At 35.4% G+C, this 27427-nt stretch overlaps 4 protein-coding genes and 1 long non-coding RNA gene across 9 annotated transcripts; 4 read left to right on the top strand and 1 right to left on the bottom strand.

The window, feature by feature from the left end:
- Positions 1–167: 167 nt before the first annotated feature.
- KMS1 (SNARE associated Golgi protein family) lies at positions 168–3684 on the top strand. Its single transcript, XM_012986044.2, has 8 exons — positions 168–541; positions 1346–1557; positions 1670–1748; positions 1891–2190; positions 2512–2669; positions 2788–2904; positions 2982–3161; positions 3250–3684. Exons 1-8 carry the CDS (start codon positions 478–480, stop codon positions 3442–3444), a joined length of 1305 nt encoding a protein of 434 aa, XP_012841498.1. The 5' UTR covers positions 168–477; the 3' UTR covers positions 3445–3684.
- Positions 3685–4421: 737 nt separating this feature from the next.
- LOC148764871 (uncharacterized) lies at positions 4422–4809 on the top strand. Its single transcript, XR_016029576.1, has 2 exons — positions 4422–4562; positions 4671–4809. It is a non-coding gene; the product is annotated as an uncharacterized LOC148764871 (long non-coding RNA).
- Positions 4810–7640: 2831 nt separating this feature from the next.
- LOC105961767 (protein TIME FOR COFFEE) lies at positions 7641–14203 on the top strand. 2 transcript variants are annotated; one of them, XM_012986033.2, is made up of 13 exons: positions 7641–8097; positions 8219–8743; positions 8835–9040; positions 9127–9388; positions 9485–9902; positions 10020–10080; positions 10264–10365; positions 10457–10742; positions 10829–10892; positions 11016–11085; positions 11169–11537; positions 11637–13569; positions 13663–14203. In XM_012986033.2, exons 1-13 carry the CDS (start codon positions 8001–8003, stop codon positions 13701–13703), a joined length of 4434 nt encoding a protein of 1477 aa, XP_012841487.2. In that variant the 5' UTR covers positions 7641–8000; the 3' UTR covers positions 13704–14203. The 2 variants fall into 2 exon arrangements, with proteins under 2 accessions (XP_012841487.2, XP_088670360.1); XM_088814234.1 differs by having other exon boundaries at positions 7654–8097; positions 9130–9388.
- Positions 14204–16132: 1929 nt separating this feature from the next.
- Positions 16133–17475, top strand: LOC105962272 (mavicyanin). The gene is made up of 2 exons (XM_012986576.2): positions 16133–16369; positions 17010–17475. The coding sequence occupies exons 1-2, from the start codon at positions 16141–16143 to the stop codon at positions 17363–17365; spliced, it is 585 nt and encodes a 194-aa protein (XP_012842030.2). The 5' UTR covers positions 16133–16140; the 3' UTR covers positions 17366–17475.
- An 85-nt stretch (positions 17476–17560) lies between these two features.
- Positions 17561–26541, bottom strand: CLC-D (chloride channel D). 4 transcript variants are annotated; one of them, XM_088813485.1, is made up of 24 exons: positions 26069–26541; positions 25781–25974; positions 25281–25353; positions 24500–24721; positions 24373–24419; positions 24179–24277; positions 23855–23929; positions 23525–23613; positions 23109–23249; positions 22940–23010; positions 22776–22855; positions 22545–22694; positions 22061–22117; positions 21907–21981; positions 21657–21808; positions 21262–21397; positions 19294–19425; positions 19091–19168; positions 18954–19009; positions 18772–18858; positions 18521–18677; positions 18338–18439; positions 18196–18242; positions 17561–17924 (listed from the first exon to the last, which is right to left on the bottom strand). In XM_088813485.1, the coding sequence occupies exons 2-24, from the start codon at positions 25970–25972 to the stop codon at positions 17846–17848; spliced, it is 2397 nt and encodes a 798-aa protein (XP_088669611.1). In that variant the 5' UTR covers positions 25973–25974; positions 26069–26541; the 3' UTR covers positions 17561–17845. The 4 variants fall into 4 exon arrangements, with proteins under 4 accessions (XP_088669611.1, XP_088669612.1, XP_088669613.1 ...); XM_088813486.1 differs by having other exon boundaries at positions 17561–17921; XM_088813487.1 differs by having other exon boundaries at positions 18201–18242.
- Positions 26542–27427: the final 886 nt, after the last annotated feature.

The following is a 27427-nucleotide window of genomic DNA, read 5'->3' as shown; positions in this document are numbered from 1 at the left end:
ATTACATAAAATTTATATAAAGAAAATGAGATTTTTTCGTGATTTTATCATGCCTTAAAACGAGATTACTAATTTATCGAATATTAATTATAATAGGAGAGTTCTTATTATAGGATTTTTATGACATAATAAAATAGAAATTCGTGTTGTCCGTGAGAGAAAAAATTAGATAATAGTAATAAATAAATAAATAAATAAAAACTCGAAGGCATTCTCTCCTCAAACACACCAAAAACTCTGGTGTTTCTAACACGCACACATTCTCGCATCACAACCCTGAGATCTCTCTCCAAAAATCCAATCTTTTCTAATTTGATTTGCTCGCCATCGAGATTTCTGCCCCCCCTTTTCCTCTCCGCTTCTAATTTTGCAGTATTCGATTCACGCAAAAAGAGGGGCGCGTGTGTGTGTGTTTGTGTGTGTGTGTGTGTGTTTGCGTATACTAATTAATATGGGCATGTGAAAGAATATAGGATAATGGCGGCCAAGAAAAAATCAAACTCCAACAAAAGTTCCCGCAACAGGGGCATGTCGATCTCAGGCAAGTTTTTTCTCCTTATTACGAATTTTGAGCTTTCTGATCTGGGTTTTTTTTTGGGGGGGAATTTGAATTAAGGTTTTTTTGTGGATTTGATTTGACGATGGAGAGATTGAATGGGTGTTGACTAATTTGTTCTTTTCCCCTCTTGTTGAGTTGACTAGTTTTCTTGCTGTGTGCATAAATTGTTTGTATGGAGCTGTAGATGTTAAATTAACATGTGCATTGTTCTAATTAGGATGTACTTTATTAGGGATTTTGTGTTTATCCAGAAACCAACACACGCACACACACACACTCTTGTGCGTGTGTGTGTGTGTGTTTATCCAGATAGCTGAGTTTTATGGGTGTTGTTTCAAAAAAATTGTTCTGGAAGTTTGAGGAATCGTGTAGATCGATCCACGCGGGGTGTAACGATAAGGTAATCGCAGATTTGGTCCCTCTGCGAATCGATTCGAGTCCTAATAGCGACAAGCCCATACTATGAGTTGCAAATCGAGATTTTAATTGGTGCCATTTTTTTCCGATTTTCGATATTTTCCCCCCGATTTACTTGTTCACTTTATGTAGTAAGGTTTTAGTCCTCAAATCGCATTATGACCGTCGCTCGATTTCCTTTGGAAAGGAGCTTGAATTCCATACATTTTACAATCATGTGTCGGTTGCTTATTACCGACAAAGTACTATATCAGCTTGTATACTTGAGTTTTAGCAATTTTTGGTCGCCCGGATAACGATTTCCCGATCTCTATTCAAGAATCTTATTCCGTCTTTCTTGTAATTTTCAAAATTTACGCTCTTTTGCAGGACTTCGTTTAAAGCACCAACAAGAATTAGAAAATTTAAGTCTGACCTCACAGCCTTTCAAGACACTAAAACTTTTCGTTCTCGCCGTCGTACAATATCTCAGACGATCATTTGCGTATCTTCTGTCACATGGCGGTTGGCTTATAGTGTTGAGTGCGCTCGTCGCGATTGCTGGAATACTACTCGTTACTGTTGACGGCCCTCATGAGAAGGTAACTAAAACAATCTATTCGGTAATAACATAAGATTGCTTGTAGTAACTAACCGTCGAACAAGTTTTATTTTTTAATTGTTAAAAATCTTCTGATTAAATATTAAATTCAGCATGTCGAGGAAGTACTACATTACATGCGATTCGGATTATGGTGGATGGCTCTTGGTGTTGCATCTTCCATCGGACTAGGTAAGCAAAATTGACTTAATTAACGATCGTGTCCGTTCGATATTCTTGATGGTCTTTACCGTGTGACTAATCCTTGGGAACGATCTTTTCCGATGAAAAAATCTTTAAAGTAATTTTCTTGATTATCGTATTCATTCCGTAGGTTCAGGACTGCACACGTTTGTTCTGTATCTAGGACCTCATATTGCACTGTTCACATTAAAAGCAGTGCAATGTGGTCGAGTAGACATCAAAAGTGCTCTATATGATACGATACAGTTAAAAAGAGCTCCATCTTGGCTCGGCAAAGATTGTGATGAATTCGGGCCGCCTTTATTTCCGTCGTCGCACGGTGTACGTATTCCCCTTAGTAGCTTATTGCCACAGGTCCAGATTGAAGCTATACTATGGGGTCTTGGAACTGCACTCGGCGAACTTCCCCCTTATTTTATTTCAAGGGCAGGTATGTAAATTTTACGTCGACGTTGTTTATTATTTTTGTCTTTTTAAGTCCTTGTTTGGGAATCATGATTAGTCTTGATAGACAATGTAATCAAGCTTTGTCAAATATTTAGAGTTAAGGTTTCAAGTCAAAAAAAAAAAAAAAAAATCGCGCCCGGAAGGATATTATCCAATACAAGGATTCATGGTCACATTATTTTAATCAATCCCATTTACATTCCCAAACGAGACCTAAGTGATATAATTTAATCAATCCCATCCACTATTTAATCAATCCCATCTATATAATATTTTTATTTTTATTTACGATGACCTTATACAGCAAGCTTGTCGGGTGGTAAAGTCGATGCCATGGAGGAACTGGATGCTTCCTCCACAGAAGATACTGGATTTCTATCTTCTCGTCTAAATCGAATCAAGCGCTCGTTTTTGTCACATGCCCAATATTTGAATTTCTTCACAATTTTAGTTCTTGCCTCGGTTGGTTCCCTATACTTCATATTGTTCGATAATTATTTCTCCGCATGGCTTGCATTTTTCCTCGATTTTTCTTCTTTTAATTTAATTAATTTTGAGGTTTTCGGGAATAAATCCGTAGATACCCAATCCTCTATTCGATCTTGCGGGAATTATGTGTGGACAATTTGGAATTCCCTTCTGGAAATTTTTCGTGGCAACCATGATCGGCAAAGCTATAATCAAGACTCACATACAGGTTTGTAACAAATGTAATTTATTTTTTTTCCTTAAATTTGCACGAATTTTCTTGTTAAAATCTCGATGATTTTTCAGACGGTATTTATCATATCCGTGTGCAACAATCAACTACTTCACTGGATGGAGAACGAACTAATTTGGGTTCTTAGCTTTATACCCGGTTTCGACTCTATTCTACCGAATCTCGTCTCCAAGCTTCACTCGATGAAAGACAAGTACTTAGCCACGAAACATCACGTTCCTATAAATACCAAGGTTTCTTGAATTTTCGGGCTCCCGTAAATTATATATCTATTTCAAATTATTTACGCACTTGAAATAATTTTATCGTTTAATTTTGCAGGGAAAGAAATGGGATTTCTCACTTGCGTTTATATGGAATACCGTCGTTTGGTTCATGCTGATGAATTTTTTCGTCAAGATTGTGAATGCAACTGCCGAACGGTATTTAAAGAAACAGCACGATAAGGAAATCGCTGCGTTGAAGAACAAATCGTCGAAGCAGTCCGATGAATCATCTGATACTTCTTCAAGATGAAGTTCGATTTTCGATTTTCGATTTTCGATTTTTTTTGTTCGAAATCAACAATTATTTGCCTTGAATTGTTATGATTAGAAATAGGGGTTAGAATTGTGGGTGTTGACTTTATTTAGTCAACTGCATAGTGCCCCCTAACAAGCCAATGCATTTTTAAAGTCCCCATTCGAAACTTTTAGGTAAAAAAAAAAGAACTGATTAATTTATTTAGTTTAAATTAAATTTGGACTTTTCATTTAATTTTTCCGTATTTTTTTTGATTTTGTTCTACAATATCTGTTAATTTACAATTTCAATGCTCTGTATTAATTACATAATTTTCTATTATATTCTCATCAATTCTCCAACGTTATTTCTGCATTAATTAGTAAATAAGGGTATTTTGGTCTATTAATGTATATTTATCTAAAATCAAAACATATTTATTGAGATTCTTAAAAAAATGTGTCTAAGTTAAAAATCGATACCTGTTTAGAAACAAGAATATGTAACAGTACAAAGAGGATTAAAATTTTATTCTCTTTGATAAGCAACAATTTTGATTACTGGAATAGCATATTCCAATTTTGGAGAAATTTTATAATCCTAATCCAATTCCACTATCCCTATCCAATCAAAGAAATAAAATCCCACCAACCACCAATTTTACTGTAGAATCAAGGTCCAAACTTCAACCCCTGATAATGGGCTGTGGGCCCACAATCACTCTAAATCATAATTAATAGCCAAACTTTTGTAGGGACCATACTTGAAATGGTGGGCCGCCGCAGCATTGAATACAGCCCCTTTAGATATTACTAATAATAATAATAAAATAAAATAAAATAAAAGGTAAAAAAGATAGAAAAAATCACACTAAAAGAAGTAAAAAGCTTCTCAAAAGTTTCCCACTTGTCATCAAAATGTGGGATTTTGAGGACTTTTGCTGACAGCATAAAATAGCTTATAAGTGGGAAAATCCATTACTTATTTCTCCTCTAAATTATAGCTTTTTTTTTATGCAGCTTTTCTTGAATAAGCTGTGAAGGTGTTTGAGATGGAAGAAAGATGAAAAGCTTTTATCAGAAGTATCACCATTTTCTTCTTGAAGAATGAAGGAATGTAACCCTAAATAATAGGTTTGATTTAATTTTAATTTTTTTAGTTTTACAATTTTTCTTATCTCAAGCTGATAAATGATGGGATTTTCATGTTTTTTTCATTAACAAATTCTTGAACTCGCAAAGATCGATTCATGATGCCTATTCGACGAAACTCGGTTTCACTTCCAATACATTTTTGAGCAATCATGATGTCGATCTTTACCCGAGGTTCGAGTATTGTAAATGATGCTTTGAAGTTATTCCATGGCATGCCGAGTAAAAACATTGCGATCTCTTGTAAATTATACGTTGAAACATTTCCGTTAAAAAAAATCGATATCCTGACCGCACATCAGATTCTCGACAAAATGTTCGAGAAAAGATGATGGGAGTTGGGATACGATCGTTTCAGGGTATACGATTAAGTGGGATTCCGGATTGTCAACGGGAAATATTTTTAGATATGCAAAATCATTGCATTTGCGGAGTGAATTAAGCGCTTATTATTGAATAATACGAGGGGTTAGACGCAAAATAGTGAAACTACAGGGGAGTCAGGTGCTATTTACCCATATATATCCTAAGTGAAATGCTATTTATGGCTCGTTTCATGGCATATTGCCACTTCAACTATATCAATTTCTTACTAATTTGAAATTCAATGATTTTTCTATTCTATTTTTTATTTAAAAAAATAAATAATTCAAATTATGCTTCGTTCAAATAGATCCATTCATTATTGGCACGTGCTGTCCACCAAGTACAAACTTGGTGCATTCTTTTTTGCCTTTTATAATAAAAGAATACTAGTGCCCCATTTCCCTTTCTTTTTTAAATAAAATTAGATAGTTAAATGTATTTCTCGTTTATTTATTAATTTACCCTTTTATCTTAGCCCATTACCCACATTTTCCACATATTCAAGAAAGTAGTGCAAATATGCCCCTACTCATAATTCAAATTTCTTTGCTAATATCATTTAAGTCCATCACATCACACATGGTTCGTTCAATGTAATTTACATATATATCATGGAATTTATTAATTATTGCACGATAACATAATTTATCCAATATACTTCGACCCACTGCGAGTCTTTTATCAAAAAATATTAAAAGAAAAGTAGTATAAATTACATATTTAATATATTAGGGTGGTGGAGGTTAGTGTATTAATTAGTATTGAAATAGGTTTAGTTCAAGAATTAGGTCGCATTACATAGCCGTTAATTAAACTACTAATTAAATGGTAATTACATCATTCCTTTCTTGACCTATAATATGTGCTACATGCCTTTTACAAGTAAGAACTAACAAACACAAATTGTAAATTATTTATTTTTAATGAATTATGTGGTAAGTGGTAACATAATTTGGTACTTGATTCATAAAATAAAATATGATTGAAAGATAATATAATCATAAATATCGGATTCGAAAAAATCTCATATTATATAATTATTATAATTAGTGTAATCATACCCAATTTAATAAATTAACCAATATGAAGCAGAGACCATTACATATTAGGAAAATATTTAAATATATTTTCGAATTATCTGGATAAAATATTATTCCAAAGTATTTTAAAAAAATGCACGTCATATATATTAATAAGTAAATATTCAATAAATAATCTTGTATACATTATATAATAATTAAAATATTAAATTGAAATATCTATTTTTTAATTTTTTCCCTTTTCTGAATTTAGAATATTTTCAAATACAAAGGGGGAGATATTGACCAGGGAGCAGCATGTAGGTAACGTAACTCAGGTGGGTCCCACACCACGTCACCACCACAACGTGACAATTAGGCTGGGAAAAAAATAATAAAAAAATAAAAAATAATCGTTCTGGAACCCTTCAAAATAATAATAATAATAAAATGTAGGAAAATAGAGGTGGTCCCCACTGACTTCTCGGTTGCTCCGTGAGGACCGTGACCGTGACTCCAGCTTATTTTCATCTCACCAAATCTGGACCGCAAGATCTAAATTAAATATCAACGGTCCAGATCGATTCTGTTACTCCACGCGCCCACCAAACCCGTCTTCCTAAGGCTGCCAGCATGGAATTTTTTATAATGCCACTGCCACGTGGTCCGTCATCTGACGGTCTCTATTTCTCTTCATAAATCCGCCAAAGAAATCGTAGCCGTTGGATGCGGGCCCCACGTGTCTGTTCTTGAGAAAAGTAACTGCTATCTCCTACTAATACCCTACTGTACCCCACCACTAATTACTACGACCCACAATTATTACTCATGGAATTGTTTTTTAATTTTTTACTAAAACAATTAATTAATTAAATATGGATAATACTATTTTAATATTTACAGAAAAGATAAAAAATTAAAATTTGACCAGGGGCAGGATTTGATATTTTATGCTGTCAGCTAGATTCCTTGTAATCAATCGACTTGCTGCTTTTACCAAGGTCACCGTTTGCCACCGGCTATAACCCGTTGGCCTTGACATTTTGTACAGGCTAAAGAAAGTTATTTTACTTATTTACTTTACTTTAGTTTTTGTAATAATTAATTATTTTATTATTTTATAATCAAATATTTTTAATTAATTAAGGTACATAAAAAAATAATTTTGTTTAGAAACTACATTGTTTTCATGTTGTGAATGAAGATATTGTCGTGTTTCACTTAATTAAAATTGTTATATTGCAAAGTCTAATATAATATTCTTAATTTTTTAGAGATTCTAACACCCAATTAAAATTATGAAAATAATTTTTTATTTGCATTATTAAACTTTATTAAAAAAATTGAGACACTTTGCCCCACTAGTGCTCCGTTGTTAAAAAATAAATACTTTTATTTATCCAATTTACGGAATTAAATAAGACTTTTCCACTATTTTATTATTATATTATTATAAATAATAAATAGCAAACACGAAAGCTTGATGAGGAAGGTAAAACCGACACGTGTCGGTAAAACACGATTTTCGGAAGCAGTGTTGGTTTCTACGAACGGCAGAGAATACTGCCATGTAGGCAAATTAGGATTTCTGGCCGTTGGATGAATTGGAAATCGTAGGGCTGAGATTGATTTGGTGACGAAGCAAATGCATCTGAGGTTTCCACGAGGGGCTTTTGTAGACGTGAAATAGCCCCAACAGATGATGAGATTTGAGGGAAAAAGGGTTCAGTTCTAGAGAGAGAAAGTGAGAAGAGAGAGAGAGAGAAAGAGAGAGAGAGGAGAGAGAAAGCAACAACAGCTACAGAAGCTGAAAGAGAAAAGATACACAGAGTGGGGGGATTTGCACCTCCAGTCGGAAGAAAAGATCATTCAATAAAATTTGCTGTTTTACACACCGGAGTTGCAGTGAATTTTTTTTCTTCAATTTGATTTCTGTGTGAATTATGCAGTAATTGGCCGCTGATGAGATATACGATTGGTGATATTCATCTGGTTCAAGCTCGAATTCCGATTAGAAAGCGTGGAAAATTCATCAATGGAGAGGAACAGAGAAGCCAGAAGAGCTAGTATTGTCGGCTCTAATGGCTTCAACAGAAGGAGGCATCGAACAAACAGTCTCCGAGACTCTCCGGGTAAATGAAATTCGATTTCGCACAGATCTGATTTGATTTTCAATGAGAAATGGATTGATTCCTCTTTTCGTTATTTTTTAGGTTTTGATTCAATTTTTTTTTTGTTTCCTGTGATTTGCAGATGAAGACGGAGGAGTGGAGTTGCAGGAATCTGTAAGGTTAAGGGAGAGAGTGAAGAAGGATCGAGATCGAGAGAGGGAGAGAGAAAGAGATTTAAGAGAGCGGTCAAGTAGGAGTAGTAAGAGGAGAAGAGCTGATAGATTGATGAACAGAGAGAATATCGGAGGAGATTATACTTCGGAAGAGAGTGTCGACGATGACGACGACGAAGATGAAGAAGTCGCCGCCGCCACCACCACCGTCGCCGCCGCTGCCGCCACCGCCAGCAGATTGTTGCATCCGGTGGGGGGTTCCGTTTCCAACCACCACCAGCACCACCACCGCAACAGCCATATCAGTAGTTTTGGTCAACAGCCAAATAGTAATAGCACTAATATTATTGGTAGTAATCACCATCTTCAACCAAGGAAAAGCTTCCCTCCTGGTCCACCTCCTCCTCCTTCTTCTAAGGTTTTCAGAGCAGCCCCTATCTGGACACCAGGCGACGAGATTATCAGTGTTTCTGTTCCTAGAAAAGCCCGCTCTGGTAAAATCCATTTTCTTGATTGTGTGGTTCTTCATTAATATTTGACTTTTCTGATTTTCTTAATTTTTTTATTTTATTTGGGTTTTTTCAGCAAGTACAAAGAGGTCGCATGATTGGATGTCTAGCAGCAGTAATATCAACGGCGGCGGCGGTGGTGGTGGAGCTGCTGGAGGAGAGCAGATTTTCCGTCAAGCATCAAGTTCTCCGGTGAGACAAGGCCTCGTTTCAACAGCGACCCCACCGCAGGCCGCCCCAATGTCTCCGTCGTCTTCAAATGCTGTGTTCAGAAAGAAACTTGTTCGTATTTAAGAAGACTCTTCAATTGCTTCCGTTTTTTTTTTTTTTTTAATGTTTATTATTGACTTTGGTTGTCTCTTGCGCAGAAGCACTGTGGAAACAACGGCGGACATAAACTAAAGCCACCGAAATCATCATCGAAGCAGCAGAGTTCTTCGAATCCTGAAGAGCTAGAGATCGAAATTGCTGAGGTGTTATATGGTTTGATGACGCAGTCACAGGGTCCTTCTTCAAAGAACGAGGATTCGAGAGAAATTAATAGATCCAGCAGTGATGCTCCGATCTCAAATTCTCCTTCGGCGAATAATCAGATTTTGGAACCTAATTCTAGCCCCCTTCAATCTGTCGGTAAGTGTTATTTTGGCTTGATGGGATTTCATCTCCATTTTCGATTTAAGTTTGTGGAATGAATCATGGATTCCACTTTCTTCTTTCTTTTTGCAGCTCCAAAGAGAAAGAAGCTGAGACAAGTACCGGAGAATTCGAGCTATGGTCCTCGGAGCAGCCCAATTTCCGCCAAACTAGAGATGGATCAGACGGCAAAGAGTGAGATTTCATTTCCCAAATTGGAGAAAATCTCCGGATCTAAAATTGAAAACGGGTCTGTAGTCGAGGGCTGTTCGGGCAATTCACTGGGGAAGCCGGTGCAGCCAACTGAGCCGACAGAATCAGATTCCATGAAAATTGATTCAGAGTTCAAGCCTGTGGCTGAAGAATTGAGGGAAAGCAGAAATTTGGTTGCAAAGGAAGATGTGAGCTCACCAAGTAAGAAAGAATCTCCTATAGTGAGATATGAAGATAGTATCTGCATGGAATCGGCGTTGATTGCGACAGCTTCAGTTGCTGCTACAATGATTAAACAGTGAGTTCGCAAAGATTTGATGTTTTGAGAGTGCCAACATTTCTTTTTTTTTTTTTTTGAAGTTTTCATCTGGGCTAATCTTCTGAATGTTCCTCTGTTTTTTTTTTCCGACTTCAGGAACCCGATGGTTTCTAATGTTGAAACTCAGAGGGAAAATAAGTTCGAGATCGATCTGATGGTGAGTTTTTCGAGTTTTTCCGTCTTAATCGTCATATATATATATATATATATATATATATATATATATATATATATATATATATATATATATATATATATATAATTTTTTTCGCCCGTTAGATGGTTTTTTTTTTTGTTGGATTGTGATTTCTTGATCCAAGTATTTTGAACCACGTTTCAGGCTCCGCCTCAACAAACAAGATCATCTCCAGAAAGGGTAGCCAAGATTCGTTCTAGGGCTGCAGCTGTGGACCAGAAGCCGGTTCTATCTACTGTTGATGCAGTATGTACATGGATGAATTTTTCAGAATCTTTAGATCCCATTATTTGCTTCGTAGATGGGGCGGTATTTTTGATATTTTTATTTCATGCAGGAGTTGAAACCGGTGGTTCCGAAAGATAAAGAAGACGAGAAGGAGAAGAGTGCAAAAGAGCACTCGGCAAATGTGGCAGCTGTAGTAGAAAGGAAAGGTGAAGAAGCGACTGAATCGAAGAAGGAAATTGGCCTACAGTTCGATTTGGAAAAGCCTGAAAGAATTTTGGACGCAGCTGTAGTTAATGGAACTGCAAACAAGTTGCAACAGCAGACTAAAAAAGAACAACAGCATGAAGTTCCACTACTAAAGGCAAACAAAGAAGAGCCACTCGATGAGAAATCTTGTAAGTATATTATTTTCATCATCACTTTCTTGATGGGTAACCAAATTTTCGTTGGATTTGGTTGCTAATTTTGTGGGCTTATTTAGGTCAACCAAAGATTTCCTTGCCTTTGCCTATGGTTAGTTGGCCTGGTGGACTTCCTCCCATGGGGTACGAAACGGTTGCATATCGTGTTTCTATGATCCTCGTTTTTTCAATCGAATTTATAAGTATCAGATCTGTTATTAAGCTCTGATTTTTGGCAAAATAATAACATTTTTTAATTGTCAGCAGATACATGGCAGCACCTTTGCAAGGAGTTGTCTCTATGGATGGCAGCAGTATGGCACCAGCACCTATCCCAGTATGTTCTTGTTCTTGTTCTTGTTCTTCTTCCTGTGAATCTGTTTTCTTTATCTCTGATTGTACAAATTTTCTTTTGTGCAGTCAGTATTTTCTCAACCCCGGTCGAAAAGGTGTGCTACACATTGTTACATTGCTAGGAACATACACTGCCTTCAGCAAATCATGAAAATAAACCCCTTTTGGCAAGCAACTGCTGGCTCTGCATCGTCTTTGTTCGGCCCAAAACCTCCCATTCTTAATGTGGCTCCGTCAGATTCGCACGAAAATGCGGCTGTTAGAGGTTCTAATACTCCACAAGATAAGGGACAACACACTGTTTCCAACAGTCCTAATCATGCAGTGAAGGACAGCAAAGCTTCTCAAACTGCTGTTATTTCCGATTCTGCAAAACGAAATCAGCACATTCTGATGCAGCAACAATTGCCCCCTGTAGCACCTAGTAATCTAATGGTATGCTTTCTTTGCTTCCCTTATATCACTTCAATTTAAAAAAAAAAAAAAACTTGGGAGTGATATTTAGTTAATTGCGTGAGTTTCGTATGTCAACAGGGGCCTACTTTCATCTTTCCTTTGAACCATCAACAAGCAGCAATGGCTGCTGCTTCTGCTCGGCTTAGTTCTGCCGCTTCATCAAACATCGCCACCTCTGCCGGTGCAAGTGCTTCAGCGGCGGCGGCGGCAGCCACTGCTATGAGCTTCAATGGGTACCCTACTATGGCTGCCAATGAAACACAGTACTTGGCCATTCTGCAGAACAACAATGGCTACCCTTTCCCTATGCCACCGAATTACAGGGGAACCCAACCAACTGCTCAAGGAGCTATGCCTTTGTTCAACGGTTCCTTCTATCCTTCCCAAATGATTCATCCATCTCAACTTCATCATCCCCAGCAAAATGCAAGTGGCGGCGTAAATGGTGGACCCCAAAAACAAAAATCTCATCCACCTCAGCAATTACAACATCCATCACGATCGAGGCAATCTGAAAGTGAAGTCGGATGTGAAGATTCTACTACTCAGCCGACGGCATCTGATAGCAGCAGGGGGGCCAGGGCCCCCATGAATATCTATGGCCAGAATTTCGTGATGCCTATGATGAATCCGCAGAATTTTGCCTTGATGAATCCACAAGCTGCTTTTGCTAATGCTTCTTCGTCTTCTCCTGGCAATGAGAAGAAGTCTCAACAGCAGCAAAGCTTTGCAATGTCGTTTGGTCCTATTAACAGTACTGGCACAGGTCCAGCTATGGATATGTCGTCAATGGCTCAAAATCACGCTATCTTCCAGAGTTTTCCAGAATCTACCAGGCAGAATATTCAGACAATGTTTGCTGCCGCTGCTGCTCAGGCTGCACAGAAGAACAACTTCAGAATGTCCGACGATGATAACAAAACTACTGATGCTGAAAGAAAGAGTTCGGCCACCCCAAAGGCGGCTCATAGTGGTGGAGGGCAATCAATTGCCTTCACTAGATCAGACTTAGCCGATTCGCCTGCTTCTTCTGTTCAGACCAACGGTGTAATGGAAAGTTCTGGAAGATCGATAAACGGAACATCTGGCCCTTCTCGAAGCTCTCGACCTGTTACACCCAATGCGCATCTTCAGCAGCAAAATGGTGTTAATCGGAGCAAGACTAATCAAATGTCAGAGCACTTGAATTCATCTTCTACAACGGCCCCTAAATTTCCGAATCCACTATCTGGATACCCACAAGACCTCGCCCAGAAAATGATGGGCAGCGGCCCATCTGTATCACCCTTGTGGAAAAATTCGACAAGAACTACACCAACTTCCCAAGCCTCGTCAACAGCAGCAAAAACAACTCTCAAGAACCTCCCTCGAACGACAACACAAATGCACACTCAAATATCGTTTGGTGTAAATCAGAAACCAGCAACGACTACTTCTTCGCATGGGGGGCAAGCGCCTCCTCCTTGTAGCAACCAGTCTCCGTCGGCCTCTATTAGTGCCAGCCCAAGAACTTCCTCTGCTTCCACCAACACCAAAATGGGCCATCAAACCCCATCTTTGTCGAAAAACTCGCCTTCGATCACCAACCAAAAGTCTCCATCAATTCTTGGAAACCCTTCAGTGCCACATCAGCAACAGCAGCAACCACCAAAGACTATGCAACAAGCACAATTATATTTCACAAATCCATATTCTCAAGCTCAAGTTCAAGCCCAATCTACTCATTCGACCGCTACGAATTCCCACTCTTCTGGCCCGAGCGGATTTTATATGCAGCGAAAAAGGCAAGATAATACGAGCACGAACGATCCAGCGAAGGCGATTGCTGCAGCAACTAGTAACGGGAAAGGTGGCGGTGGATTGTTATCTTCGCAGGGCATTGTCCAAGCGGCTCAATTTGCTGCACAGCCGGCTGGAACAACGACAACCCTCTTGCCTAATGGTTTTACTTACGCACACCCCATTCCAGCTGCTGTTCAGGTGAAACCTGCAGAGCAGAAACAAACCGCTGGTTAGTATTTGAAAGCTCGTTTTTTAATCTGTCCATACTTACATTGCGTTAACATTATGAATTTATGAAGACAATTACAATTTGTTTGACCAGGAAATGATAATGTACATCCATGGCAGCCTGAGAAGAAATGAAGGACTACTCTGTCAATACTTGACTTCCTTCGAAGAGGGAAAAATCCTCCGACGATGACACACACAGACGCACCGAATGTGGGGAATGAGAAACCCAAGTTTTGGAAGAAAGCACGAGGGCCGGGGTGAAGGGAGAAAGATTGTGCCTTCATCAGATTTCACCATCGAGAAGAATTAGACAAGATTCGATCGGTGAATCCCCCGTTAGCGAAGCGCGGCTAGCAAAGAGGAAGTTTAGAACTTAGACGAAAAAAGGGTGAATGAAGATTAGAGATATTGGGTTGTGTTTGTTTTGTTTCTTTCATCTCTTGTATCTTTGTTCTTGCCTGGGAAAAATTAGACTTCCCTGAAAAAAAAAAGCATTAAAAAAAAAGAAAAGGCATCACTTTCTGGACATATATCTGTGTAGTAGAGAGGGTGTGTGTATAATGTAAAAGAGTAGAGCCCTCTTTAAAAGCTGGATCTTTTATCATCATTCTTTAATTTTTTTTTTTTGGTTTTGTCTGAATCCAGTTAGAGAGAGAAAATGGGGTGGGTATGGGCCCCACACTAAATAATTTTAATAAAAAGAAAATAATTAAAATTAGAAATTTTAAATTTTGGTTGACAAAAAAAGCAAACCTTGTCGAAAAGGGCTTTCTCCTCTTTTGATTGTCTTTATCTCACACGTGGCCCATGTCTACTTCACAGATATCAACCTCTATCGTTTCTTTATATATTAAATAAATATAAATTATTATTAATTTTATTTAAAGATCTCTGGTTTGACTCATTAGTGGGTCCCACTAAAATTCCAAATATTATATTTATAGGTTTGGGCTTGGCTTCCAGAAGGTCACCCACCTACATGTGCCCAAGATTAAGATGGAATTATTATTAATTTAAATTAATTTATATAATTCAATATTTTATTAGACACGTAATATAAAAAATAAAAAATAGGCAGTAATTAGATGCGAGCATCCACATCGTTAGTGGTTGGACACGTGGACTTTGGAAACCGACTTTATCACAGCGCTGTCACTCTAATGAAGTGGGACCCACAAGAGACATGGGGTCCACATTTGTTCGGCTTTTGTCGCTTCTGAGATTTATCATTTCAAAATCTTGCCCCACCAACGTAATCCGCAACTACATGACGTCATTTATCTTACGTGGCGCTATTATTAATTTCTTTTTCTGTAATACAATACTTTAGATTTGAGTAACAACATGTTAGAAGTATAATTTAATTTTATATATTTATTTATTAAATTGTTTTTATTTATTTAGTTATCTATTTATTTATTTATTATCTATGACTTTAATTTATGAGCACTATAGTTTGATTAGTTTCAATTGCTAGGATCCAACTGCCACTTCAATTTCGGGGAATCCAAGAATTGATACTTTATCATATGATTAAATAATTAAACTATATATTTGAGTGCTAGAATGATATTAATAAAATATTTGACATTTCGGTGATTTTTACTAGAAAACAAGTGTGCTATAGTATACGATTTTTTGAGATTTTTTTGACGAATCAACAGTATGTGAAATAGTTTTCAAATGAACTAAATCTCGATTACTTATGAATGAACATCTTCGATACTAAATATTTGAGTGCTAAAATGATATTAAAAAAAGAATTGATATTTCAACACTTTTTTCTAAAAACCGTATGCTATATAGTATACAATTTTTTGTGATTTTCTTGACGAATCAAAATTTAGTTAAATATTTTGTATATGACCTATTCCTTGATACCAATGAATATACATCTTCTATGCAAACACATTTGAGTGCTAAAATGATATTAAAAAAAGATTTAACATTTCACCGATTTTTACTGAAAACTGTGTGCTATAGTATAGGATTTTTTGAGATTTTCTCGAGGAATCAAAAGTTAAATATTTTTTGACAAACAAGTTCTTGACTACCTATGAATAAATATCTTTAATCCTACATATTTGAATGCTAAAATGATATTAAACAAAGATTTAACATTTCAGCTATTTTTACTGAAAAACTGTGTGCTATAGTATACAATTTTTTGAGATTTTCTCGAAGAATCAAAAGTTGGTTAAATATTTTTTATATGAACTATTTCTTAACCACCTATGAATAAACATCTTTAACACTATATATTTGAGTGCTAAAATGATATTAAAAAGATATCATCGATTTTCACCAAAAACTGTGTGCTATATAGCATACAAATTTTTGAGATTATGTAAAATATTCACGAAGTAGTAAATAAACTATTTATTGACTACTTATAAACAAAACATTTTCTATACTAAAAATGTATTTAATTCACTGGGCTATTCTAATCTTTTATATTTATCTTTAAGGCCCAATTTTGATTTACCAGAAGGCCCAAAAGCCCAAAGTCCCAAGATTATTTATTCATATAAAAACCGACACAAAAACTAAGACAAGAATGAATGAAGGAATGAATGAAAGAAGAGTCTGTTGGGTTCTAACAGAAGTGATGAAAAAGATGTGTTCAGTTCTTGAAAATAGAGGTTTGTTAGTTTTATTATGTATGATGATTTTATTGAGTTCAGTTTCAGATGGAGCTGTTTACAAAGTTGGTGATTCAGCTGGTTGGACTACCATTGCTAATGTTGATTACACCCACTGGGCTCTTACCAAAACCTTTCAACCTGGTGATACTATAGGTATACATACACACACATATACATACATGTGTCTTTTCCTCTCTCTCTCTCTCTCTCTCTCTCTCATCTCTCTCTCTCTCTCTCTACATGTAAGTTTTCTTTGCAGGGAAATTTGAATTTGAAGATATTGCTTGTAAACGAGGGCTTCTTTTAAATTGTTTTTACCTTTTGGCTCTTCGAATGCAAATTCCCGATATTACAGGGACCATATTATAAATAGGAAAATTTCAGTCGTGATTGTCACACTTCACACTGATTTTTCTTGATTCGTGATGTGTATGTAGTAAGTGTTAGTTATGTGGTACTTGTCCCTATTCGATCAATTAGTGACACGTGGATTCCACGTGTCAAGTCGGAAAGGGAAGTGAGGTGGAGTGACACATCAGCAATCCTGATTGAGTCAAAGAATAGAAGCTTATCTATACCGGATGAGCCTCACTAGTTTTCACTTTTCACTCATTATATCTTTACCATAGTATTGATCCATACATATTTTACACGAGTATGCGAATATATATACGTATGTGTGTGTGTGATTGTGTAATAATAATTAAATCTCCAAAATTGATATCACCATTAATGTGGTAATTAATACGTTTTTTAAACAAACTACATGAATTATTGTTATTATTTATTTCAGTTTTCGAGTACAACCCTAAGTTTCACAACGTGATGCAAGTTACGCACGCCGATTACCAGGCATGCAACGCCACATCACCTATCTCAACTCGCACGAGCGGGAATGACTCGATTACAATCGATACTCACGGCCACCACTTCTTCCTATGTGGAGTTCCCGGGCACTGCCAGGCTGGACAAAAAGTCGATATCAATGTTCTTCGTGTACCAGAAGCAGCAGCACCCACCCCCTCTCCAGTTCCTACAGTAGTGCCAGCATTTTCTCCTAGTAATGCAGCTCTCAATATGCCTTTTCACAAGTTTGGATGGTTCTTGATTCTGGTTTTGCAGCTAATGTATATATGTGGATTTTATTGAAAAATAGAGTTTTTTTTTTTCTTCTGTGTTTCTTTTTATTAAAGACAAATAGAATAAAACGAGATCGTGCTTTTTGTGACGGCAGTTTTCTTGATAGGAAAAGGATGAGTATATACATATTTTGGGTTGAAATATTGCTGCATTTTTTCTTGAGATTCTACCTAATTTAGGTTATCCTATTTCTGCCGTATCAACTGTTCAAATCTACTTATTCGAAATTACGACTCACTATCACAATGTACAAAGCCCAGTCACTAATCAGTAATACATTTTTTTTCTCATACTAAATGATATATAATTACACCATAAAGAATGTGATACTAGGTGTGTTTTGCCCAATCCCATGATCTTTAACACATACTACACACAGTTCCTATAAACCTAAGATGAAAATCCCAGATGGTAAGAAGAATCGACTCTCGTGTTTAAAAGAATAGAGGAAGCTGAATGAGGAAAAACCTTCTTCGGTGGCAATAAGAGCTATATAAGACCATCGAGCAGTGGTTGTTCAGCATTTGTTTTCCTCCTAGATACTCTTCTGTCACCTAGATTATCCCTGCTGAAAATCAAAAGGGGGATTTTGATTATCGAGACGAGACTTGTAGGCACTAAGGTGACCGTAAATTGGAAAACGTTATTTGCTAGTGGGATGCAAAACTAAATTATGCAACCGTAAATGCATAGATTGAGCGACTGTCCAGATTCTAAAAAAAAACCAATTTGACGACATGAATATCGAAGCAATATTCAATGTGTACTTAGTCTTGTTTCATATCAACACCTAATTAGCATCCAAATATAATTAATTCTTCACAATGTGCTGTAGAGACCTTACACTAGTGGATTGAAGCTCTACAGCGGCTGCATCTTCATTATCCTGCAAAGTAGGAGAACATTTTAATTTTTAATCACCGCACAGAATTATCATACGTTCATAACAGAATTTCAGACCGAGTTGTGTAATTTAACTACCTCGATTAATAAATCCTTCCTCGTAATCATTCCAATAACACGAGAAGCACGCGGAACAACAAGTATATGCCTCAATCCTAATTGCCGGAATAGATTATATACCTGAATAATATTGCAATATTATTTGAACCTCAATTATGTATGTGCTGAGAAATTTATAAAATGACGAGCTAGAATTCTCACCTTTGTTAAGGACATATCTTCGGGAACAACATAAGGAGAAGGGTTTAAAAACGGAGCAAGGTCGATGTACATTTCCATATCATCAGGGGTAAGGTATATGTCATCTATCGATATTCCCTTACTAGAAACAGGCTTCACAAATTCAGTGAGATTGTGCCTGCAAATATAAATGACCGATGAATTATTATTAGCCTGTTACTTGTGCAATAAAATTCAATAGGCAGGCTAAAGCTATTTTTGCTTCCTTTTACCTGATTGGCACAGGTGCATCTCTTGAATTAAAGGGCACTGGACTGTGTTGAAAATCGACCTTTGACTGCAAAAGTACTAGCAAATGACTGCAATAATGAAACAATGTTTTTAATGGTTCTATGTATGTAAGAAAAAAAATAGGGACGTAATTACAGTATTCAAACGAAGTTTGAATATTAACCTTCTCAATATAAGGCCAATAACAAGCGTCTCTCCACTCCTTGTTTGATCAATGACCTGGAAGGCAAAGGGCGACGGAAATATTGAAAAAGATCTCAAACAGATAAGAACTGGAGAAAAAGTAACACTCGAACTTACAGGAAAACCGTTGTGATTTTTGGTCCTCAAAGTAGAGAGAACATCGACAACTTTCACAACACGGGGGAAATAAACAACCTATAGAAGATGTATAGGAAGAACATTCAGTGAATTGAAAACCTTCTAAGGCAATCAAAAAAAAAATGAATAAGTAGGAAGAAATGACATTTAATAAATTGGGCAATGTCGAAATTACAACCAACCTGTTGATTTCCAGAAGCCTCTCTAGCGGTCATATTCCGCATTTGGTATTTAGGTCTTGATTCGAGTAAAGGAATGCCCCTTAATCGAGCCTGCTCTTCATACAGTCCTTCATTGAAAGCATCCCCAACAGCCTGCAGATACAACAACCCTATGAAACTTTAAACAAGGCAAGAGCAGTAGAAGGAAAGATATAGATAGTGATATCTTACAAATTTTAGAAGGCAGCTTTATACAAAAGTTTACTGGATTTATCGTGAAAATAAGTGTTATTTCAAATGTGTGTGTGTGTGTGTCTATATATATATCACAACTGAAAATACAGGAAATAGTTGATTAAGTAGTGGATAATTTCCATTTCCCTTTCTGGTAGATGTGGAATGAGACAACTTTAAATACCAAATAAACTACATTGTCTCACTAGGTAGTTCTTTTTTTTTCTCCTTTTCATTTTATTTTCCTGTGCATAGCAATGAAGATGTTAATTCATAATTGGTCTTGTTCATCTAAAATTGGTTTCACTAATTTTTGACAAGTGAAGCAAAATCACAAAAAAAATGTATACTCGCTCACGTTTTTTGCTAAAAATACATAAAATTGTCATATGTTTCTTTTATTGTTTTTAGAACTAAAATATACATCAATGACGATGTTAATTCATAATTACTCAAAAAATAGTTCATCTAAAATTGGTTTCACTAATTTTTTACGGGTCAAGCAAAATCACGAAAAATTGTATACTATAGCTCACGTTTTTGGCTAAAAATTCCTGAAATTGTCAAATATTTTTTTTTTAGTTTTTAGCACTAAAATATACATCAATGAAGATTTTAATTCATAATTACTCAGAAAATAGTTCATCTAAAATTGGTTTCACTAATTTTTGACAAGTCAAGCAAAATCACGAAAAATTGTATACTATAGCTCACGTTTTTTGCTAAAAATACCTGAAACTGTAATATATTTTTTTTTAGTTTTTAGCACTAAAATATACATCAATGAAGATTTTAATTCATAATTACTCAAAAAATAGTTCATCTAAAATTGATTTCACTAATTTATGAAAAGTCAAGCAAAATCATGAAAAAATGTATACTATATATAGCTCACGTTTTTTGCTAAAAATACCTGAAACTGTCATATATTTTTTTTTTTTAGTTTTTAGCACTAAAATATACATCAATGAAGATTTTAATTCATAATTACTCAAAAAATAGTTCATCTAAAACTGATTTCACTAATTTTCGACAAGTCAAGCAAAATCACGAAAAATTGTATACTATATAGCTCACGTTTTTTGCTAAAAATACCTGAAACTTTCAAATATCTTTTTTTTTAGTTTTTAGCACTAAAATATACATCAATGGAGATGTTAATTCATAATTAGTGAAAAAATAGTTCATCTAAAATTGGTTTCACTAATTTTTGACAAGTCGAGCAAAATCACGAAAAATTGTATACTATATAGCTCACGTTTCTTTCTAAAAATACATGAAATTGACATATTTTTTTATTACTTTTTGACAGTAAAATATACAACAATGAAGATGTTAGTTCATAATTACTCTAAGATACAGTTCACCTAAATATATTTCACTAATTTTTGACTAGTTGAGAAAAATCACAAAAAAAATGTATACTATCTCACCTTTTTTGCTAAAAATAGCTGAAATGATCATATATTTTTTGAATAGTTTTTAAAACTAAAATATATAGAAATGAAGAAGTTAATTCATAATTAGTCAAGAAATAGTTCATCTAAAATATATTTCACTAATTTTTCACTGGTCGAGCAAAATCACAAAAAACTGTTTACTATATTTCTTTTTCTTTATTAAATATGTAGGTCTAAAACCAGGCTCCAAAATCATGAAAAGAATCAGAGGGGGCAGACAGGCAGACATGCAACCTTCAAACTTCACTAGGTAGTTCGTAAATACACGGCAATAAAGGTTTCAAAAGGATCATACCTTTGATATTAGAAGAACCAGCATGATAAGAGGCAGAAGCTTCAAGTTATTCGTTATCTCGACCATGATTACACAAAGTGAAACAGTCATCCGCATTGAGCCTCCAAGAAAGGATGCAGCCCCTAAAAGAGCATATCTAAAATCCAACAATATTATAATTTTATGGTATCATGTAAATCGATATCCGAATAAAAAAAATACATGCCTAAAAACTGATGAGGTGGATAGAAAAACATGTTATCTATTTTTCACATAGCTAAACTCGTTTGTAATTTGAAAAGTGATACTTGTCCCCCGAGAAAGTTGCATCTAGAGGTAGCTCCAAAATTTATCGAACTTATCAGAGCAATAGAAAACAACTAACAATTTAGAAAAGAATGGTAAAGGGGACTCACGTTCCTTCTTCAATATTCAGCTTCTTGTAAAATCTGACAACAAATATGCCAACAAGCCGCCCATAAGTTGAGCCAATCATTATGCCAGGAACAAATTGACCTGCTGGAACAGCAGTGCCAAAAGTGATTACAGCTAAGGAGTAAAACATAACCTGAGAAAGGAGATAAATAAAACAAATTAAGAGTTATCAGCATGTATAGGAACACAATATTGGCACTTGTAGTAAAACAACGATGAAAGATCAAATACCAAAAAAGTAAGCAGGCTTTGGGCACTAAATTCATGAATTGTTTTGGCACTGAACAAATTTCTGATGGCATCATCCTGCAAAAGAAATATGTAGAACGCATTAGCAAAGACCACATTAAAACCAACATAGAAAAATTAAGGATATTTTGTTGACCTGAGTGTTGAAGAATAAAGTTGCAAGGTCGTTGTATTCCTTGTCACCACAATAGAACTGTAAGAACATAAAAGAGAAAGTACAATCAACAAAATTATTTCAGAGGAATAAGAAGCATATGTGCATAAACATAGCAAATAACATAACTTAACCCTATAACTCAGATTGATATTCTTCAAATCATATTTGGTTTTCACATGTATAGATTTTGCAGTAGATTAAATTAAATATTGTCCTTAAGAATAAAGGATGCTTTCATCTCCTACAATTATTATTAGGCATGTTTGCTGGATTTAGCATCGTAATAATGAACTAGAAGTTACAATCTGATGTGCCTTTGTAACTTCTTTGGATTTTATGAACTTCATTACAGAGATTTTGATACCTACTCCAACATTTGTCTTGATTTAGTGTACAACTGTAGATCAACATTTGCACATGAACACCCCTAGACAGAAATAAGGAAGAGCCAAAAAGATCTTACATTTACATAATTCCCATACATCCCTGGACGGCGTGGACATTCAATACCAGAATTAGCATCTGCTTCTGGGCAAGGGGTGCATCTTTTAAAAAGTGGCAATCCAAAAGAAATAACTGAGGTTATTATGGAGACAATACACACTTCAATAACCTACAGTATGAGGAGAAAAAAGTCATATGGAGTTTACCAAAAAAAGCAAGGCATTATTGTTATCTCACTTCAGACACTTACCTTGACACGATTCCCTCTCTTGTGCAAATAATTCCTACGCCAGTAAGCTATGAGAAAAGTAAGCTGATTAAATAGTGCTCCTGCACAAAAATAAAACACGTTAACGCGAAATATCACAACAGCTGCCATTCTAGAAATTGTGAACTTTTGTGTATCAAACATACCAAGAAGTCCACCGATAATGCCAATAACTGCCATAGGCAACAACTCCTGAAATGAGTAATCTTCTTGACCACTAAAAAAAATTTTGGTTAGAGAGCACAAAAACTTGCAACAAATGTCAATGGATTTAAAAAAGATTTACATGACCCACAAAAAAGTTCAGATTGTCACCCTGAGATGTCCCATATAATGAAACCTCCAGATCCGAAATGTCCGCACTTTCCACTCTTACACCATCCCATTGCTGTACGTACAACGACAGCCACAATGGCAGATGTGAAAAATACGCGCCACATAAGCTGACTCCTCCACCTTAAAAAACAACAAAAGTAACAGAATTCAGGAAGCCGTTGCACTCAGTTGATACAGGCAAGTGTATTCATATTGTTAAAAATATGTCCACGCATCTCAATACATCTTCATATATTCTATACAGTTTTAGCTTTTATCTTTCACTTCCACATGATCTGGAGCGCACATGACAAAACAAAGAATAACTTCTAAAACATAATCTGCAAACATATGATGCAACGATGATGCTACGTATTGAAATATTTTTTGTTTATCAAGGAGAGAGGAACAATTACCATGATGTTACTTCTTCGAGTGCAAACAATACACCACCAACTGGAGCTCTGAAAGCAGCAGCCACGCCTGCTGCACATCCACATGTAACCTTTTTCAAAACATTAAACCAATAAAAATGAGCAATCCCTGAGGCCTTATCACCTCTTTCATGAAAAAAATTTAAACATCCATTTTCAATATCTCTGAATGAGCCATATAAGAGGTGGTAAACATATTGCATATCAATTTTTATATGTTGCTTCAACAAAATCCAGAAAATTTAATTATAATCGTCAAAAAAACAACCAAACGGGAAAAAGGACACGTTAATTTTTTAACATGTTACTTACAAGATCACGACGATCTCGCTCACTTGTAAAAATTTGTAGCCATCTTGTACGCAAATGATATTTTGTTGATCCACCCTATAGTAATAAATAAAAAGGTCAATTATCCAGATAGAGGTTGAAACAAAATCATCAGAATAGAAACAAAAAACACTTTGCTTATCAATACAAAGTAATATTTTGTAACATGCGAAATTTTATTTGGCCAGTCAATACATAAAGTTTAGCTGAGACCGGACAGCATCTTCAATTGCAACTTATCCTTCGACATACACATGAGTCTACAAAAATGCATACAAATATATGTTCTGAGAATTATAAACTTACTTGTCCAAGCAACGAAGCAATACAAGCACCAATATGTACAAGCGGACCTTCTTTACCAAGGGCTAAGCCACCTCCGACAGATCCTATGCTACCAAAAATCTAAAAAGAGGAGCGAGTACAGGATAAGCCTTCACATAACAATCAAATAATATCACAGAAACATCCATAAAGCTTATAGACAAGAGCCACCAGACCTTTCCTACTAACGTTCTGAATAGAAGAATACCGTGTGTATCAATTCCTGTAAATTTAGAAGGACATTAGCTGATACTTCAAAAGAAAACCAACAACTTTCACCAGGTCATCACCAATTAGACTTACCATTTAAATAACCCTTTATTTCAGGAATCCCTGATCCTGCTGCTGCTGGTGCGAAATGTGTGATAATATATACAGAAGATAAAACTAGAGCCAAGTTGATCGACAAATAGACCAAAAATCCAGCAAAATACGATCTCTGAATTATATTGAATGTCAAAGAATACTTCCATCCAGCAAAATTCTCAACCGAAATATTGATGAAAACAGCTGCTAATGCAGTGCCTGTTGAAAATATTAAGACATAAAAATAAACAAATTACTTCTTTCTTGGGTTTGGATGTGTGAGGGGAGGTTTAAATCAATGACAGTCAAATGCATCAATGAAAGTGAAGGAGACAATCACATTGAGTACTGGAACAACAATCAATGTTCAATTTTTCATTATATGCCATTAAAAATAAAGAAAAAAATATCAATGTTCACTAGGGTTAGCTGCTTATAGAAAATTATTGTCATGGCATTCCCTATCAATGTAATCACTTGATTTTTGATTAAATACAATGGTAAATTATTGGTTGGATGTGTGTCATACCTCAAATTTCATGTATCATTGAGATACAATTACACACTTATATATATGTATACGTGTTTGTGGGTGGCTGCGTATGTATATGTAATATGCGCACAAACTGATTCTGAAACTTTTCAAACAAGCAAACAAAAGAACAACCTAACACAAATCAGATTTCCATAGTGCAGAAGTCCTGCTACATGCACGGCACTTTTATTAAGACGATAACATACATACATACACCGAAGGAAACAAACCTTCAAAACTTACCAATCCCAATAAGCAATGCCAAAAGCCATTTAACCACCACACTATATGCCATGTAGAGCTTCCCCCTTTTTGCCTGCAATCGAAAATACCAACTGAACCGTCATGATGACATATAAGAAGAATATATCAACAACTACCAAGAATCAATTCCTCTAATCAAAAGCTATATTCCATTTTTTTAACAAGATATTTCAAATCTGCCATTGTTCGAGTGTTTTCTCATCTGCTTTTACATATAGTTCATCCAAGTTTCTGACTGGGGGCAACATTTTATTTCTCATCAATTACATAAATCAACCTCAAAAAACGAGGATATCCAAAGGAAATATCAGCAAATAGAAGCCAAACGTAAATTCAAAGAGATAGACGCACTAAATAAAATATAAACAAGTCCTTACTTAACCACCATTTCCCATTATCATAAGCTTTATTCCATTTTATCTAATTCACATCTCCACAACTAAAAGCCCAAAAAAAAAATTCAAAAAACTTTGGCGTACCTGTTCTTGCCTGTAAAAGCAGTTTTCAATAACTTCATAATCGAGGCTCTCGACACTGCTCCCGTCACTATTCTTAAACCGGCCGAGCTCATCGGCAACAACACCGTCGATTTCCACCACCTCAGAGTTCGGAATCCGCGACCAAATCAGCTTCGCCGCCTCCATTCCATTCGCCATATGATTCGATAACATCTCTGTAGATAAAAATTTGTGTGCGTAAAATAAGTTAGCACAAACCTGATCAACTCCAAACCCTGATTAACACTAACGAAATCTCGGACAAATTACCTGAGGATTTATCTAAATTGGCAGAAGAAAACACTTGTTTACTTTCCAAATCATAGAATCGTGATCGTATATCATGTAACCCTAAGCCCCTTTTCAGATCAAATCAAAACCCTAAAATCAAATACTTGTGATACAGAATGAAATCTCGGCCGAGATTTCGCAGAATTATAAGATTTAATAAAATAATTATCAGTATATTGAAATATTGTGATGCGAACAAATAAAAAAGAAATCGTGGAAAGGGATGAATTTATTTTATTAGGAAATTATATTTTACGATTTTAATATTTTTTATGGTGAGAGGAATGGAATAACGGTTGCAGCGAATAAATGAGCTTTTCTTTAACAAATATATATCATGAAATTTTAAAATAATGAATTTTAATTTTGTAATAATATTTTTTTGGATAAAAAATAAAAGAAAATTAAAAAAAGAATTGTTAATTGTCACTAATTAAAGTCAAAAGTTATTTATAACTATTAAGTTGAAGATGCCATTTATGGATCCAAAACAGGTAAATTACGGCCACACCCTTAAGGTAAGGTCAAATTAGGAAAAATCCCCTCTTGTTTGAATAATTATAACCAGCCCCTCAATTATAAATCTTCTTACACGTCCTCCCTTATGGTGTCAAATTCAACATCATCTTCTAGATTTTGTAAAATGTTCTTTAGTTTGTACTCATTTTCTGTAAAAATGCAGTTTTTGATGCACCGAAATCTGATATTTACAAGCCAAGAGACACATCTTATGATCATCTTGTTTCAAAATATGAAGCTCGAATGTCATAAAACGAATACAAAATAAAAAAACATTCCACATAATCTAGAAAATTCCACTCAATTTGACACTTCAAGGATGAACGTGTAAGAAAATTCATAGTTGATGGATGATTGTAATTACCCAAACATAACGGGTTGTTTCGTAATTTGACATTACCTAAGGGTTTGGTCATAATTTACTCATCCAAAAAATGAAGGTTGACAATGGATTCCACTTTCTACGACTAGAAATCAAGAAACGCGTTCATTGAACTATCATGCAATAAGTGACATGCGACTACGACAGCATAAACACAAACTGCACACAATGTGCAAAATTTAGGTGGAAAGTTCAAGCAATTTATTTAGTGGGTTGTCTTCTCTCGTAGATCTACACTAAATTTAAGAAAGAAAAAAAAAAGTAATATTTAAATATTTATTTAAGAAAAAGGATAAATTACACCCACACCCCTGAGGTATGCTTAAATAACTTTAAGATCCCTGTGGTATCGATAATTACATTCACCCCCTGCAACGTAATTAGAAACTCTAACGGGATAATGCATTGGATATATTATTCCGATAGAGTTCTAATGG

The sequence above is a fragment of the Erythranthe guttata genome, chromosome 14 (genome assembly GCF_056151865.1).
Source record: "Erythranthe guttata isolate IM_541 chromosome 14, IM_541, whole genome shotgun sequence".
Lineage (NCBI taxonomy): Eukaryota > Viridiplantae > Streptophyta > Magnoliopsida > Lamiales > Phrymaceae > Erythranthe > Erythranthe guttata.
Note: the sequence above shows the minus strand (reverse complement) of the source record. Positions and strands in the feature narration are given on the sequence as shown.